This window comes from Brugia malayi (genome assembly GCF_000002995.4).
Source record: "Brugia malayi strain FR3 genome assembly, contig: Bm_v4_Chr3_scaffold_001, whole genome shotgun sequence".
Lineage (NCBI taxonomy): Eukaryota > Metazoa > Nematoda > Chromadorea > Rhabditida > Onchocercidae > Brugia > Brugia malayi.
In genome coordinates, this window is record NW_025062477.1 from 5405812 (window position 1) to 5422209 (window position 16398).

The 16398-nt window shown below is 24.1% G+C and overlaps 1 protein-coding gene across 3 annotated transcripts; it reads right to left on the reverse strand.

The window, feature by feature from the left end:
- Nucleotides 1-760: 760 nt before the first annotated feature.
- On the reverse strand, nt 761-16019 carry Bma-cfi-1 (uncharacterized protein; the record flags this gene model as incomplete). 3 transcript variants are annotated; one of them, XM_043080063.1, is made up of 10 exons in its annotated part: nt 761-939; nt 1279-1691; nt 1909-2029; nt 2218-2456; nt 6497-6680; nt 9207-9279; nt 14481-14598; nt 14814-15012; nt 15286-15394; nt 15792-16019. In XM_043080063.1, the coding sequence occupies 10 exons, from the start codon at nt 16017-16019 to the stop codon at nt 761-763; spliced, it is 1863 nt and encodes a 620-aa protein (XP_042935997.1). The 3 variants fall into 3 exon arrangements, with proteins under 3 accessions (XP_042935997.1, XP_042935998.1, XP_042935999.1); XM_043080064.1 differs by lacking the exons at nt 14481-14598; nt 14814-15012; nt 15286-15394; nt 15792-16019 and having other exon boundaries at nt 9207-9219; XM_043080065.1 differs by lacking the exons at nt 9207-9279; nt 14481-14598; nt 14814-15012; nt 15286-15394; nt 15792-16019 and having other exon boundaries at nt 1909-2005; nt 6497-6654.
- Nucleotides 16020-16398: the final 379 nt, after the last annotated feature.

A 16398-nucleotide genomic window follows, 5' to 3' on the forward strand; every position in this document is an offset into this window, starting at 1 on the left:
AGCACAATTTATTAAAAATATGTCACACACATACATTAGAAAAAAACAAATAATTGAAAATAATAATATAAATATCATCAAAGTGTTTAAAAAGGAAAAAAAAAATGCATCAAAAACACTGAAATTACAGAACGTTATCAAATTTTAATTTAATTATTGAATTTCAAATTAAACTTCAATTCATACCAAATATTTCACTATCAAATTTTAATTTTATCATTTCTTGCAAATGTACCAAAAGTAGCACTGCTATTGATTAATTACAATGATAAAATGTTATACGTAAAATTCAAAAACTAAAAAAAAAAAAGATGGAAGACTAGATGAAATTATCGTCTCGTATGTCGTTTATCTCTGTGTATGTATATACTTGTTTAGATATTTTCTACTACTTTTTCATTTTAAAAAATTAGTTTAATTTTAACTTAAAGACCAGTGTATTACAAAAAATAATTATTATTTCGAGATTCAAAAACAAATGCGATGAAAATTAAAATTAAAACAAATATTATTTCTTTCCAAATTTTTCAAAAATTGCAAAAAAAACTAAAAATTTTAATCATATGAGTAATAATTACTTTAAATTATTACATTGGCAAGTAAGATAATTGAGAGAGAAAGAGAAGGAAAAGAAAGAGAGAGAAAGAGAGGGAGAGAAAAAGAAAGAGAAAGAAGAATGTATTTATTATTTACACACAAAATTTAAAATCAAATATTATTTTTCTTTTCGTTTAAAAAAAAAAAAAAAAAAAAACATGAACTATAATGGATTCTTGAGCGTTGTTGCCAAATTCAATCCCGTTACCATAGCTGCTGCATCGCTAACATTCTGGAAAGGATTTTGCGGTATATTTGCAGCACCAGTACCGCCACCTAATGCAAATAGTACACCCTGATACATGGTACCATTAATTTCCATTGATACTACCAAAGAATTTTCTGAAATTAAAGTTAAAAGTAAACAAATCATATTACATTAGATAATACGAATAAAACAAATTAGACAATAATAATAATAAAGCGATAAAAATTTCACTTATTTATTTTACCTATTTTCTTTTTTTTGTTCTCTTTTATGCTAATTTCAAATTGGCTAAAGAAAGTGGTAATAATAATTGATTAGTAATTATTGATGAAAAAAGGAAATTATAATATTAATGATTGCTAATAATAGTAGTGTTGATACTGATAAGAATGATAATAGTAGTAAAAATAATATTTTTCATTTAGCTATTCAATTCGATAATTAAAGAAATAAAAAAAATTGGTTCATTCTACCTCCTCGACTAGTAATTTTAAGATGCGCTGATGGAATACTACCAAATAAGCGTTCCGTAGCCAAATTAGCCAACAAATTATTGCTTAGGCCATTTTCATCATTTAAAGCTGCCGCAGCAACAGCGGCCACAGCAGCGGCATTAGTGGTATCAGCGGTACCAGTAATTGAGGAATATGTTCGAGCTCGTTTCGCCGGTGCGGCACCATCCGAATCAGCAGATGAGGTTGATTCACGTCCTGACATATGCGAATGATGACCACTACCACTACCACCATCGCCAACACAATTACCGCCACCACTGCCATTACCGCCACCACCACTATTGCTACTATTATTGCTATTACTGCTATTTATGTTGTTGTTTTTGCTACGTGTATGAGCTGAATGTCGAGTTACTGCTTCTACCGCTGCTCTGGAAGTTTTTTTTCTTATTAAAAAGCATTTTTTCATTTATCTTTTTTTTTGAAGTAAAATCAAATAATATTTGAATTAATAATTTTGGAATCATAAAACTATGACAGTAACTAATAACAAAAATGGTTTAAATTTTAACTCAAATTTTAATTATATATATTTCTTTATCATCATCAATATTAATTTTTCCTCTAATAATTTTATTAATAATATGCCTTTGTGCTCGTTCAAATTGCCTTTGCTGTGCTTCCAGAACAGCTAATTGTTCCACATGATAAGCTGCTACTAAAGCGGCTTGTTGCGAAGCTGGACCTAAACCAGCATCATCATCTAAGCCTAAAAATTATTGCAAATTTCTAAATTTAATTTATTTTTCTTATTGCTCACCAATTTACTAATTAGCAATAATCTTTCATTCAAAATATTTCTTTCCTCCTTTCTTTTGTTTTTTTCTTTTTTTGAAATGAATTATACTAAATATACTATTATTTATTGAACACAAAAAAATATCACTGCTTATTTACCATTTCGAAGGTTTAAAGTACCATTGAGGTGTTTATTAAGTAATGCAGTTGAGTTATGATGTGCTGCAGCAGCGGCAGCAGTTGCGGCAACCGAATATCCAACTTGCGGATAATTCGCAGAACCGGTTGATGCATTACGTCTTCCTTCACGTCGATTTCCGTCAATCGCTTGCTGTAAATCGGATGCCGTACTGAGACCTTCCTTTTCACATTCATAATCATATAGATACTTTTGATATCTAAAATATTTTTTGTGATAATAAAATATTAAAACTATTAATCATTTATATACAATTATAAAATATATTTATTAAAAAAAAAATAAATTTAAAGGTTAAAAAAAAATTCATAAAATCAGTAAATTTATTTTTTAAAACTTTTAAGATGTTTTCAAATAAGCATTTAGTGAAAAATCTTCATAACTAATTTTTAAAGATCTTTTCTTTTTTCATTTAAAAAAAAAGAAAACTATTAAGTATATTAGAAAAGCATATATTTATTTATATACAACTGTTTTAAGAAATATCACCACAAATTAATTGTTCCATTATTAAACAAAAAGAAATATTCATTTTCATTCTTTTTCAAATATATTATTTTTTATCTTTTTTCTTTTTCACTCCGTCTCTCTCTCTCTCTCTCTCTCTCTCTTCCATTTCATTTAAATTACATTTAAATCACTCATTGTAAATGAACAAAATTTTTGTCAAAAGATGATGGGCACAAAAAAATCTTGTGAAAGATTCGTCTGTTATTTGTTGGATTGATTCTGAAATTGTCGTAATAAAACAGCTGGTTTCATCATCTTTGCAAAAACTTTAAAACATACGCTAAAAATTTGAAAGAAGCGCAAACAAAAAAAAAAAAATTTTTGTAAAAATTTTTTAAAAATTTTTGAAATAAAAACCTGTTTTAAAGTTCATTTTATTTTTTCTCATAATACTTCTTCATCTGATTTTATGTTGCCAATCAATGTATATAAGCTTTTAAAAAAATTAAAAAAAAAGAAGAAATTTCTCGTTTCTTTTTGCTCTTTCTTTATTTCCTTTTTCTTTCTCTCTCTCCCTTCCATTCTTTCTCCCTCTCTCTTTTTTCTTCTTGTTTTTACCCTTTTCAATACTATGTCATTTTAAGAGAAAAACAGAGAGAGAGAGAGAGAAAAAAAAGAATAAAAAGAAAAACTTTCGAGAAAGAAAAAAAAAAAAACATTCATAAAATTTTAAACAGAAAAGATAAAGCATAAAAAAAGGCGCAAAAGTTTATCATCGCATTCGTTGCATTATAACAAGCAATGAATGCTTGATGAAATATTTTATCAAAAACAAAAAGAAAAAAAAGAAAAGAAAATAAAAAAGCAAAAAGAAAAAGTTTTCACAAATTTTTTTGACGAAAAGAAAAAATTTGAAAAGTGAAATTTGATCCAATGATCGCATTATGATAAAAAATTTTTCTAATAGCAAAAACAAAAACAAAAATTTTCATTCAATCATTGTAAAATGAAATGTGTTTATTAAGTAAATTTGTTAAGCATAAAATTATTAGTTCAAATGACAAAATATTTACAAACGATTAATTTTTGTAATAAAAAAATTTTTTTTTCTGCCTTTTATTTCAATTATAAAATATCATTTAAAATTGGAATGAAATGCATCATTATTAGTATGCAAATTTCATTTTTTAAAAAAGTTATTATTAGTGTTAGTGTAATTTTTAGTTTAATTTAATTGCGTGCAAAAGTGATAGCGAAGAGTTAGCATTAATTTAAATCTAAAATAAATTATAATTGTAAAAGTATAAAACACACATACATAAATAAAAAAGAAGAAAAGATGACAAATAAATTTTATTCAATTATATCTTATAAAATTTCTGTGCTAAGTTGAATTTTATGTTTATTGAATTTTAATTAATTAATTAATGAAAAGCAAATATTTCAATGTAAATTGTGTCATAGAGATAAAGTGTGAATTTCAAAATATTAAATATTTTCATAACTTTTACTCGATTAGAAATGTATTTTGATTAATTAATTATTTGTTAAAACTAATTGAAAAAACTAATTGAAAATTAGATTTAATAAATAAATGAATAAATAATAATAAAATAATAACAAAATCAATAATTTAATAAACTATTATTAATATATATGGATTGTTTTTTTTTTCTTTAATCTTACGATTTTATCATTTTTTAGGAGTTCCTCTTTTATAAAATTTACCAAACTTACGACAACATATTGTTTCAATTATCAATTTTATATCATCGTCTATATTTTGCGGGAATGTATTTTATAGACAAAGAGTGAAAGAGAGAGAGGGAGAGGTAGAGAGAAAAAAAGAAAAAAAAAACTGAAAAATATTTTCCAAATTAGTGAAAATCACATAATTTTTATAACATCTGGTATTTGAGCATTTCCTCTTTTTTTTTCTTTATTTAAGATTCAATTCCGATAAATAAATCTCATTAGACTTCGTGTAAATCATTTTATTTTACTAATTTCAAAATTTAATTCAATTTTACAATCTGTTTTTAATGAGATTTTTTACACAGTTAAAATTAAATTTCAAGTTTAAATCTGAGAACATATATTGTGCTAAAATAATTACCATTGTGTATTTTTCAATATTTAACTACTCAACTATTTGTTTTTTCTACTATCCAACCATTATTGAATATATGTAATCTAAACCTGAAATTAAATAAGTTGTATGAAAATTTAAATAATGGAATTTGTTCTACTATTAGTTGTTTTATATCTTTAAATTTTTATTTTTTTTCAACAAAATACTCAGAGTTTTTTTTAAAATTAATTCAGTTTAAGCATAATTCAGCTAAAATGATTATTAGTTAGCATTACAGTATGACAGACATTCAAAAAAAAAATCTGAAAGATTTGAAATAAGCCAAAAGAAAAAGTAAAATAAGAAAGTGAAATGAATGTGATAGCTTTACTAGTAGTAGTAGTAGGACAGATTAATAAAACGAGCTTAGTTGGCCAAATATTATGGGTCTCTTTTATATGCCCAGTTGCATGGCACTTATTGAACGTAATTATTTCATATAAATGATACCATATAATTCTAATATAATTACTGCTCTTAACTTAGAATCATAAAGTAATGAAATTAAAATTCGAAGGGTAAAGAATGTTATTATTGACAAGTTAATTGTTCATATTTTAAATTTCATAAATAAATTATACTCAATCGATTTAATATCGTCCCAAAATGTAAACGCTTCAATTTTTCAGTCTAATTTAATCTAATTCATTTTCATTTCCTATCAAATCTCTCTTCTCAACTATCAATTTGTATAAATTTAGTACTTAAAATATATCAATCGATCAATCGATCAATCAGTCAACTAATCGATTGATCGATCTATATTCTTTAATCATTTCTGTTTTGCTTGAATTGCATTCGTTCTCTGCTCAATTTATACATTAATGTAAATCAATCAAAATTCAACAAAATTTACATTTCTTATTTCTAAGTCTTTCCATTCTCTGTCAAACTTAACTGACTGACTCATTCCTACTTTTTTCATTGAAATTCTCAATCATTTCATATCTTCCCGCTCTTTTATCTCTCTCATTTCATTATAATAAAGTCAATTTTAAAACAACATTTAATTAATTGCTCTGAAAAGTTTTTAGCCACTAATTGACATTTTAAAATAGTTTCGAATGAATTCATACCAATAGAATTAATGAACAATTAGAATTTTGCTAAAGTTGAAAGGAACGAAAAAAGAAAGGAAAAAAAAAATAGTTTAACAGATTTTTTTCTTTGATTTATTGGAATAATAAAGTTTTAAATCCAATAATCTAAAATAAAAATAACAATTTGATTAAATATTTTTAAATGCTAACTTTAAATGTTTTTTTTAATAATAATCTAATCCTTAATTACCTGATATATTAATTAATTGAATTAAATATATTTACTGATAAGAATATTTTCAACAATATAATTTTGACAGTGCTAACCACAAGCTGTTTTCGTTTAATTAATAATGAAAAAAAAAAGGAGGAAAAGAGAAAATGTTTAATGATATACTGTTAACAGTTGGAATTTACTGATTGACTAATTGATCAAATCTTCAGGTATCAAATTTTTCTTAAATTGCAACAGATTGGAAAAATTTAAAAAGAGAGAAAAGCCGAATGTTAGAAAAGAATTACATTTCATCATGATGGATAAGCTTTCCTATAAAATTGTTTCATTCAATTTCATGCTAATTATTAATTATCTTAAAATTTCACAAATGCACAACTTACTGTGTTCTTAGTGTAAATGCAGCAGACGTAATTGATGACGGCAAATTTAATCCACGTGTTATTTCACGCCATAATTTTTTGTTGATAATTTCAACTAAACCACCGTGTTGTACAACCAATCGATAAAGCTCATATAAGTCTAAGACTTGTTTAGCCATAATCGGTATTCGAGTAACCGGTTTTCCTGAAAATTTTTCCATTTCTTTTTAATGATAATAACAATTATAATGGTGATAATGATGATGATAATACTTGAAATGAAATGGGCTGATATATTTTAGAAAATTAGTTTCATTTATATTTTAAAGTTTCTGCAGATTAAATTCATTTATTATTGCAATTTTATGTTTAATTTCATTTATATTAATTTTCATAAAATTTTGGCTTATTAGTTAATTTAATTATCAAATTGCATGAGTCATACAATTTATTTTTTTAATACTTATCGCTTCATATTCAAATAGCCAACAAATGTGAAAGAACAAAAGAGTGGAAAGCGAAATGAAATTTAAAAAACTCTATGAAACATTTTCTAACGTTGTCATTCTTGATAAATTTACGGTTTCAAATTTGAAATTTTCAATCAATCATGATAACTGATCAATAATTTTTCTAGTTACAATAAATTATCATTTGTCAGCTTATGTTTAATCGTGATTGATTCATATTTTACGAGAAGTCTATTTATTTTCTCTCAAAATATGCTAAATTTCATGAAATTTTCAAAATCTTTAATCGCAAATTTCGTATTAAAATAATATTATTTTTAATAATAAAATTTCAAAATTTTCTAATAGCTATGACATGATATTCATTTGAGTTAATTGGAATTCGTATCAGCATATCACAAATATATTCATCGTTTTATTTTAGTCTAATAAAAACGCAAAAGTTTCATTTATTGAATTCCGTGTCGAATTAAAATCATAGAAACCTTATTTTCTTTATTCCCTTTTCTGTGTATATTGTGAATTTTTTAAAATCTCTTATATTTAAGAATTAAAAAAAATGAATTTATTTTAATCCATTAATGGCTTGTTATTCTCAAATATGCACATCAGAAAACTTTATATTGAAATTAATTATCAATTTATTCATATCATCCTCTTTCTCCTGCATACAGTAGCAAGAATGTAATAGTTAATGAAAATCACTATATTTATCACTATCAAAATTAAGATGTAGGTTATTTTGATAAGAGCAAGTAGCTACTGATGATAAGCAGAATGGCAAGTTTTAATGATCAGTAGTCAGTAGCAGCAGTTTCGATCCGATAATACTGATAATGTTGATATGATCATAATAATAATCAAAAAAATCAGGAAATGACAAAACAAATTAGCAAGGATAGTAACTGGGAAAGAGTGAAATAAATTGAGAAGAAGCAGAGCAAGTTTTAAAAAATTGAAATGAAAATTATGATTTCCATCTTAATGATAACTGATTATCAGTAGCTTTCATTTTCAATTTTCATCCTAGAGATATTCTTTATCATACATTATCATAACATTCAGAGATTCAAAGAGAAATAATCTATTCATAGATTAGCCGGTGGCAGATGTAAAGGAAGTATGTTGCGGAACGGTAGAAAAATTAAGGACGCTTGTTGCGGAATGGAAAGAAAATGAAACAAGTGAATAAGCAATTATTTATTAGCTTATTTCATATACTATTAGCATGAAATAATCTGCCAATTGTTTATCATTTACTTTCTTTGTTTATTTATTTTTTCTCCTTTTATTCATTCAAACACAATAATTAAATTAATTGTATTTTTCTTAAATTAATATAAAATTAAATTAAAAACTACAGACAAAATTTTAAAGAAAAATTTCTTTTTTTTTCCAATTATTTATTCAAAAAAAGAAAGAATTAAATACTTCGTGCGTATTTTACTTTATTTTTCACGAATTTTAACTTTCTTTGTCAAAAATTCATACAATTTTGATATGCATGAAATTAGTCGTTAGTCAATAAAAAAAAGATTTTTTGAAGAGTTCTTGAATAAATTCGTAAAGTGGGATAAATTTCATGCTTAAGAATATTTTATTTCACCTTATTTTAATGCATCTCTCTAATTCTCTAACTGAAATAAGATGGATAAAATTGAACAAAATATGATAGAAATCAAAAGCCAAGAATTAGCATTTGAAAAACGAACGAATTGCGTCTAAAATTTGAAGCACTCATTTATTTATACATTTTTCAAGAATTTACCATAGAAAAAAGAAAAGAAAGGGAAGAAAAAGCCATCAATTATTAATCATTATCAATGCTAACTAAGCTAATGAATGAATGCATCGTGAAAAAGTCACATCGAATTCATTCAACCATAAATGTTCTTTTAGAATTCGTTATTCGATACAAATTTTTTAAATATGCGAAAGTAATAATAGTAGTACTAATAGTGATAATTATAGTAGTAATAATAATATACGCAAAAAGAAGATAAACATATTTATGATAAAATTACATTTATTCATGCATATTAAATTCATAAAATAAGAAGCAAAAGTTATCCCACATAAAAAAATGCATTAAAAAAAGAAAATTATTAAAATTTTGATATGATCAAATTGAATTTGTTTTATTTTTTCTGTTATAGCACAAATATTGTAAATTTAGAAAATTCTAAATTTATTTCAAAAAAAATGAAAAAAAAATTTTTTTTTTTCTTTCAATTTATTTTGTAATAAATGATAAAACTTACCAATGCGATGCATAAAGCCAAGCCAATCATCTAGCCATTCCTTCCTTTTTATATCATCTGATAATTCATATAACTGAAAAAAACAATTTTACTAATAAAATAAATGCTTAAAATTTATAAAGCATAAAAATTAGAACAAAATTGAACTGAAATTTTTTAAACAATAAAAAAATCATTTAAAAAATACCGTAATAATGCGATAAATTCTAATAATGTTTAAAATTTTTCCTCTGTCTTTCAGACAAATTCTCATAAATACACTTTATAGCAAAGAGAAATCATTTACTTATCAATGGTTCATCACGATGACAAGTAATTGATATTTTTACTTATTAATCCAAGCATTTGCTGTTTTGATAACTAAATATTTTATTTCAAATAATTCATTTCACATCGATTATTTTTGCTCACCGTAATATTGAATTTTCAAACTATGATTACAGGCTTACAAAAATTTTTGTCAAAATTTTACAGTTCTAAAAAATTAAAATTTTACAGAAAAATTCACAAAGGCGATTGCATACAGAATAAATTTAATGATGTAAGTTTAATGTAACAATCATATTTATAATTTTAATATAATTATTTAATTAAGATTTTAGTGGCAAAAATCAATTATTCAATTTCAGTGGTTATTATTAAATGGTCATTTTTGTGACAAATTCAAAAAATAACAGATAAAGTAAGTAATAACTTTAAGCATAGGAAATGAATTAAATTATTGTTGAGAAATCAATCATTAATTTTATATTTCAAAGATTGATTTTATTAATAGGAATTCAATCATATATTAACAAAAAAAGAAAAAAACATTCGGTCATTAACTTTTCAAATTTTTGCTTGTCAGCTTAACTATTGTCAGGAGAAAAATTCTCAATTTCAAATTTATTACATTTGAAAAGGGAGATAAAAAAATAAAAAAAAAGAAAAGTATTTTTTGATGACTTCAAATTATTTGACCTCATCGTTTTTTTTTTTCTCTCTCTCTCTCCCTCTCTCTCTTTCTCTTCAAAAAATAACCTAAAAGTTTTGCTTAAATGTAATATTCATTTTCCTTTTTTTTTCCTAAAAGATACACCCATTATCTTAAGTGTACCCCAATAAGCTTATATAATTAATAAAAATTTTTCGAATTTTTAACAAAATGCATATTATTAACAAAAATTTGGTTTTTTTTCAAATTATAGATTTAGCTATATCAAAATAAATTATTTGTTTCTGATATTAGTTAGAGAGAAGTTTGCTTTTTCTTCCTCTAAAAATTATTCACATTATTTTTTTTTCTAATTGCTAATAATAATCGGAAATCTTCTTCATTTCGTCTAACATTTTCCTCTTTTTTTTTTCACGAAATCAGAAATAAAATTGAATCGATGAAATGAATTTTTAAATTAAAAATATGCACAACAATACTATTACTTCATCGAAATTGTTTGAATAAAAAAAGAAAATTGGATGATGACGGAGTTTTAAAATAACAACAGTTTGCATTTTATTTTCTTGTAACAAAAAAATTTAAATAAGAATTGATTTCAAATAAGAAATTTCAAGATATATTCCTGAATCGAAATTAAAAAAATTTCCCACACAACTAACTTAAAATGCAATAAAAAAAGAAAAGTTTAAAGAAAAAATGAAAAACTGAAACTTTTATAAATTAAAATTTTCATCTTTTCAATAAAATAAAATAAAATCATCGTTTTCTAATAAGAAAAAACAAAATATTTGCTCAAAACTAAACAAAAAATTAAAAAAAAAAAAAACTTTTTATCTTTGCTAAATTTCATATTGCATCTGTAACTGCAAATCAAAAAATTGAAAAATCAATCAAATATTTTTCTCATATTTTTATTTCTTTAAATTCCTTAATTTACAACATTATAAAATATTGTCGTATTTTTGAACTTCTTCCATATATCCACAGCTATATTTATCCCATCATTTCTTATCTCATATTCATATCTAAATCTGATTCATATGGGAATTAAATAACTCTGAACTTCAATCTAGAACTTCCTGGAACTCATTCATATGCAATTAATCTAAAACTATCTATAACTTCCTTTAACCTATCCCTCCTCTTCTTTCCTTTTTTTTTCCTAATCTTTCACTCCCTTTTTGCCTATCTCTTTTTCTCTCTCCCTTCCTCCCTCTCTCTCTCTCCTTCTACCCTTCTTAATATCTTTGTTTGATAGTTTATAATTCTCTATAAAAATGTAAAACTAATTCAAACTTATCTTCCACCTATCATTTCTTATTTTCTTTTTATTTATTTATTCAACCCAATGATTAACTACCATATTATATTCGAAATTACAGTATATTATATATAATTTAATATTTGCATTTTTTCAAAATTTCTTAAAAATAAGAAAATAATAGATAATTCTATTAATTTTTGTTCCGGAAAAGATAAATAACCGGAAAAAAACCAAGCTTTAACCGTAAAACTTAATATATCATTTTGCATACATGATAAGACGAATTAAGAAAAAAATATTTTTATGGAAATATGAAATGATTATAATAAATTTTTTCCATTATTATTTTGATAGCAAATAATTAAATTAGAAAGTGTGTTAAATTCATTGGTCTGAATGAAGATTTTTGAAAAATTTTCTAAAATCAAGTATAATGTAAATTATTTAATGACATTGAAAAAAACAGATGCAATTTTTCATAATTATTATTTGACGAAAATAAATTAAACAATAATTTATTTCATGCAAAAAATGCTAGTTAAATTATCTTTTGTAATATCTGGTTTTAATAACCATAAGCAATGCAATGTGATTAGTTGCATGCAAAAATTTCGTGTGATTTTCAAATTTATTTGAAAATTTGAAAATTTTTTTTTGTCACAATAATAATGCAAAAAAATGTATTAATTAATTTAAAAGTTCATAAACTTTTTGAAATAAAAGCTATAAACAGAATTAAAGATTGGAAAGACTGCTTCTGTAGATTTGAATAAATGTGGAAGAATATATCTGATTAGAAATAAATTCCGAATCTGCCTGAAGCAAATAAAACCGGAATATATCTTATCATAAATAAAGCCGGAAAAGTCTTCGACTGATTAAATTACTTAAATTTGAACTAAAGCTGTTTTGAAATAGATAGAGTGACATGTTGATTTAAAGAACATACATGAGTGGAAAGATGGCAACATGCCAGTTAACTTTATGCAATTCGTCTTTTTTCTTTATTTTTATTTTTTTACTTTTTTTCAAAAAAAAAAAAAAAAAAAAAGTAAAATAAGTAAAATTTAATTAATTTTATGAACAATATTATCCGTGCAGTTAGATTATTTCTGGAATAAATCTAATACTGATTAATATGTATAGAAAAACAATGAAATTCCTCCGTAATTAATTGAATTTAATTTCGAATTAAAATAATTTAATTATTTTGAAAATTAATTCCGATTAAATTTTCTACTAATTTTCAATAAATATGCTGTGAGAAGATGCATGTATGAGTGAGAATGCATTACGTATTTTTAAGTATAGAAACACGCAGAACCACGCCCATTACATTCGATTAAATGATACTGTAATGTTCGATTTTAAATTTAAAAATTAAAAAAAAAAAAGAATAAAATATTTTTATTTTTTAAAAAAATATTCTTAATCAATGATATTTTTATACCAAAAAAGTTTATTTTTGATAAATTATGATCAGAAATAACATTATATCAATTATCATCTAATAGCAAAACAGTACCAATTCAACTTCATTTTTAGATTAACCTTTAACCTTTACAAATAATTGCAGTGTTTTCATTAATCAAATGTGTAAGAAAATTCTAAAATTCACTATTCTGGCAAACTTTTTGTTTTTCCTTTTTTCCCTTTTTTTGTTGAAAAAAAAAAAGGAGAAAAACGTTCCAATAGATATACAAACTTTGATTTGTGTATATGAAAAAATTAACTTTGGAACGGATCGGTTTGTAACACAAAAATTAGTTCGAAATTGAAATTGAAACAGTTGTTCGCCGGTCGATTTACTTTTTTTTTTTTTTTTTTTCCAATTGCTCTTTTGTTAGACATTAAATTCTATCGCAATATTTTCTATTCGATTATTTTAGCGTTGTTTTAGATTGGATAAGAATGAAATTGAAAAGTTTAAAATAAGACAGAGAGAGAGAGAAAGTGGAAGAGAGAAGACTGAAATGATGATAAATTGCCTACATGATTTCTTTTCGACATAAACCTCAGGTTTAATCTCTATTTATTCAAATACACCTCAAATTTCTATCCAATATCCGTTCGTGTCTCTTTCTCTCTGTTCAAATTTCTTCTCTATTTCTAATTCAATTGTTCATATTACAAATATTTTTTTCCTTTTTTTTTTCTTTTTTGTCTTTTATTAAAACAAACAAAAATTTCGTTTTTCATCACTGACATCATCATCATCATCAATGGATTTTCGGTTCTAGTTTTTAGTCCGACTGACGAGATAAGAAGATTAATTTTTTCCTAGAAATTTTTCCTACTTTTTAGCTGTAAATTTTGAAATAAACAAATTTTTTGAAATTTTATCCACCACTCTTTAGTTTAAAGAACAGACTATGTATGAGTGAGATGTGATCGAATGGTTTTAATATTTTTCAAAGAAATCTGATTGAAGTTATATATGCATTATTATATATATATATTAAAATGTTTAATTTGATTGGTCATTGTTCAGAAATGTTCAAAATATAAATGATTTTTAAGATTATATAAATAGAAATTTTAAACTTTCTAACAATCAAAAAATTATATAATTAAAATAAATCATATATATATTTATTACATATAAATGTGATGTTTAAAAAAAAATATTTTCAGGTAACAAAAAAAAAAAAAAACTAATCACATTTCATTTAAAGATAAGAATGCTTCATTTTATTTTTTTTTTAACTTTTTCCTTCCTTATTGCTTAAACTGCTGTTGAATAATATAATGCACAACTGTTTAATCTAACAGGTACTGCCAGATGGACAGGCGGAAAAAGACAGATGAATAGATAAACTAAAAAGCGAATGGATTTCAACAAGATGAATACAAACTTCAGCAATTTTAAATTTAAAAAAAAAAAAAAAAAAAGAAGACTTTACGAAATTGAATATCTGAATTTATTAATGTCATTTGTATTTACACTTTTTTAGTCGATTGATTTATTATTTTTAAACATGTTATGAATGTTAATTTAATTTAATAGTTTAAGAATATGAATTCAAGATGTTCATAAAATTTGGTGAAAAGTGATAGGAAAATTTTTGTTTACTTGTTTAAATTGCTCTTCATATGACCAATTTTGTTGTCCACTAGCATCCGAATCCGCATTATCATCACCGATACTTCCGCCAGCTCCCGTAATGCATTCTTTTTTCTCTTTACGAAAGCTGAAAATCAAAAAAAATTTATACTTACCTCAAAAGCTGTTTATCTTCCAAAAAATTTAGCTGAAAGAAATTTTTTTTAAGAAAAAAAATACAGGAATAATAAATAAACAAATAAGAAGAAATGAAAGCAAATTATTTTTGATATTCTTGAGTAAGTTAATTTCATTAAAATTTATTATCATTATTATGAAAATGAAACTAGGAACAAAATTTACTTAATAGTTAAATCTTCTGGCTCGGTACTTGCTAACGCTTCATTCTCATCCTCATCATCTAGACCAGGTGACACACCGGAACTTCTCGGATTACCGTTAGCTGCCGCAAATTGATTATGTAAAGTTAAAGGATTTTGCTGTAGAGCAGCCAAAAATGGCGGAAAAACATTGATTGGAAATGTTGACCGAAATCTGAGATCTACAAATATCACCAAAACTAGGCTCATTAGCTATTTTTTTTCCTATAGATTAATATTTTAAAAAAAGTGTTAAAAATAAAATGACAACAAAAAGTGGGAAACTATTTTTATCGTTAAATTATCAATTAAATGAAATAGATTTGTGGAAAAAGTTAAAAATGAATGAGATGCAAATTTGTTTTGAAAATACACAAAATGAATCTATGCATTAAGCTATTCAAATTTAATTTATGTCATCAAAAATTTGTCAAAGAAATATAATTGAATAGTACCGTTTAATGAGGAAGTAAACCTTTGAAAGGCTTTTTGTTGAACTTCAAGCTCACGTTCTAACATCGAATTTGCATCATCATCAGTTACTGGTGAATTTCCACTTTTAATCTAAACTTTCTAAAAATTATGATGGGAAAAATAGCAGAGAAACTTTTTTCTTGTATTAAACTAAATTTCAATTTAATGTTAATTAAAAAATCAAAATTTATTAAATTACATTAATATTCAAATAATTAAAAAAGTCTGAAAACTTGATTTAAAAAGAAAAGGCTTAAAAGAAGTTGTGGAACAAAAAATACTTTTTCATATTTTCTGATTTATGAAATTGATAGAAATTTGATGATAATTTTAGGATATCATATAGTTTTAATATGAATGATTATCGTATAATTACATTTCTTTTTTTTCTTTTCTTTCTTTTGAAATAAGATTATTTGCCTGATTATATGGTAGACGAATAATGACTCTTATTTGTAATAGAAAAACAGATAACTCGAATAATTACATCATTATTTTTTGAAGCATTTAGGATAGTCGATAGATTGGTACTTAAGTCAGATTGTAGGATACCGGATTGTTCCGATACATTTTGTAATGGCGGTGTTGATGAAGCGCTACAAGATAATTGCATCTGTAACGCATGTTGTGATTGCTCCAATGATTTATCAGAGTTTAAATCAGCTCCGGATGCTGACGATACTGATACCGGTGTTGTTTCCATTGCTATCGACATATCGGAGCATTCAAATTATTTTACCTAAAAATTTCTAATAAATTATAAATATTCAAATTTTTCCATCCATATTCTCTTTGTTGTTCGAGAAAATTTCAAATGTTATGACATTTTAAGTTAACAAAAAAATAAATAAATAGACAAATATGTTAAGATTTTTGACAGTTTAAAATGATTATTATTGTAATTAGTAATTAGTTAATTCTAAGTTATCAATAACTTTCATAGCTTTTCAGTTTTTCTTTTCTCTTTTTCATTTTTTTTTTCATCTTTTTTTCTTTTTAAATGAAATATAATTTTAGAAAAACCATTGATAATAGTAATACAGTATGCCACACTGATAAAAACTTCAAAGTGTACTAAAATGGCCAATAATTGA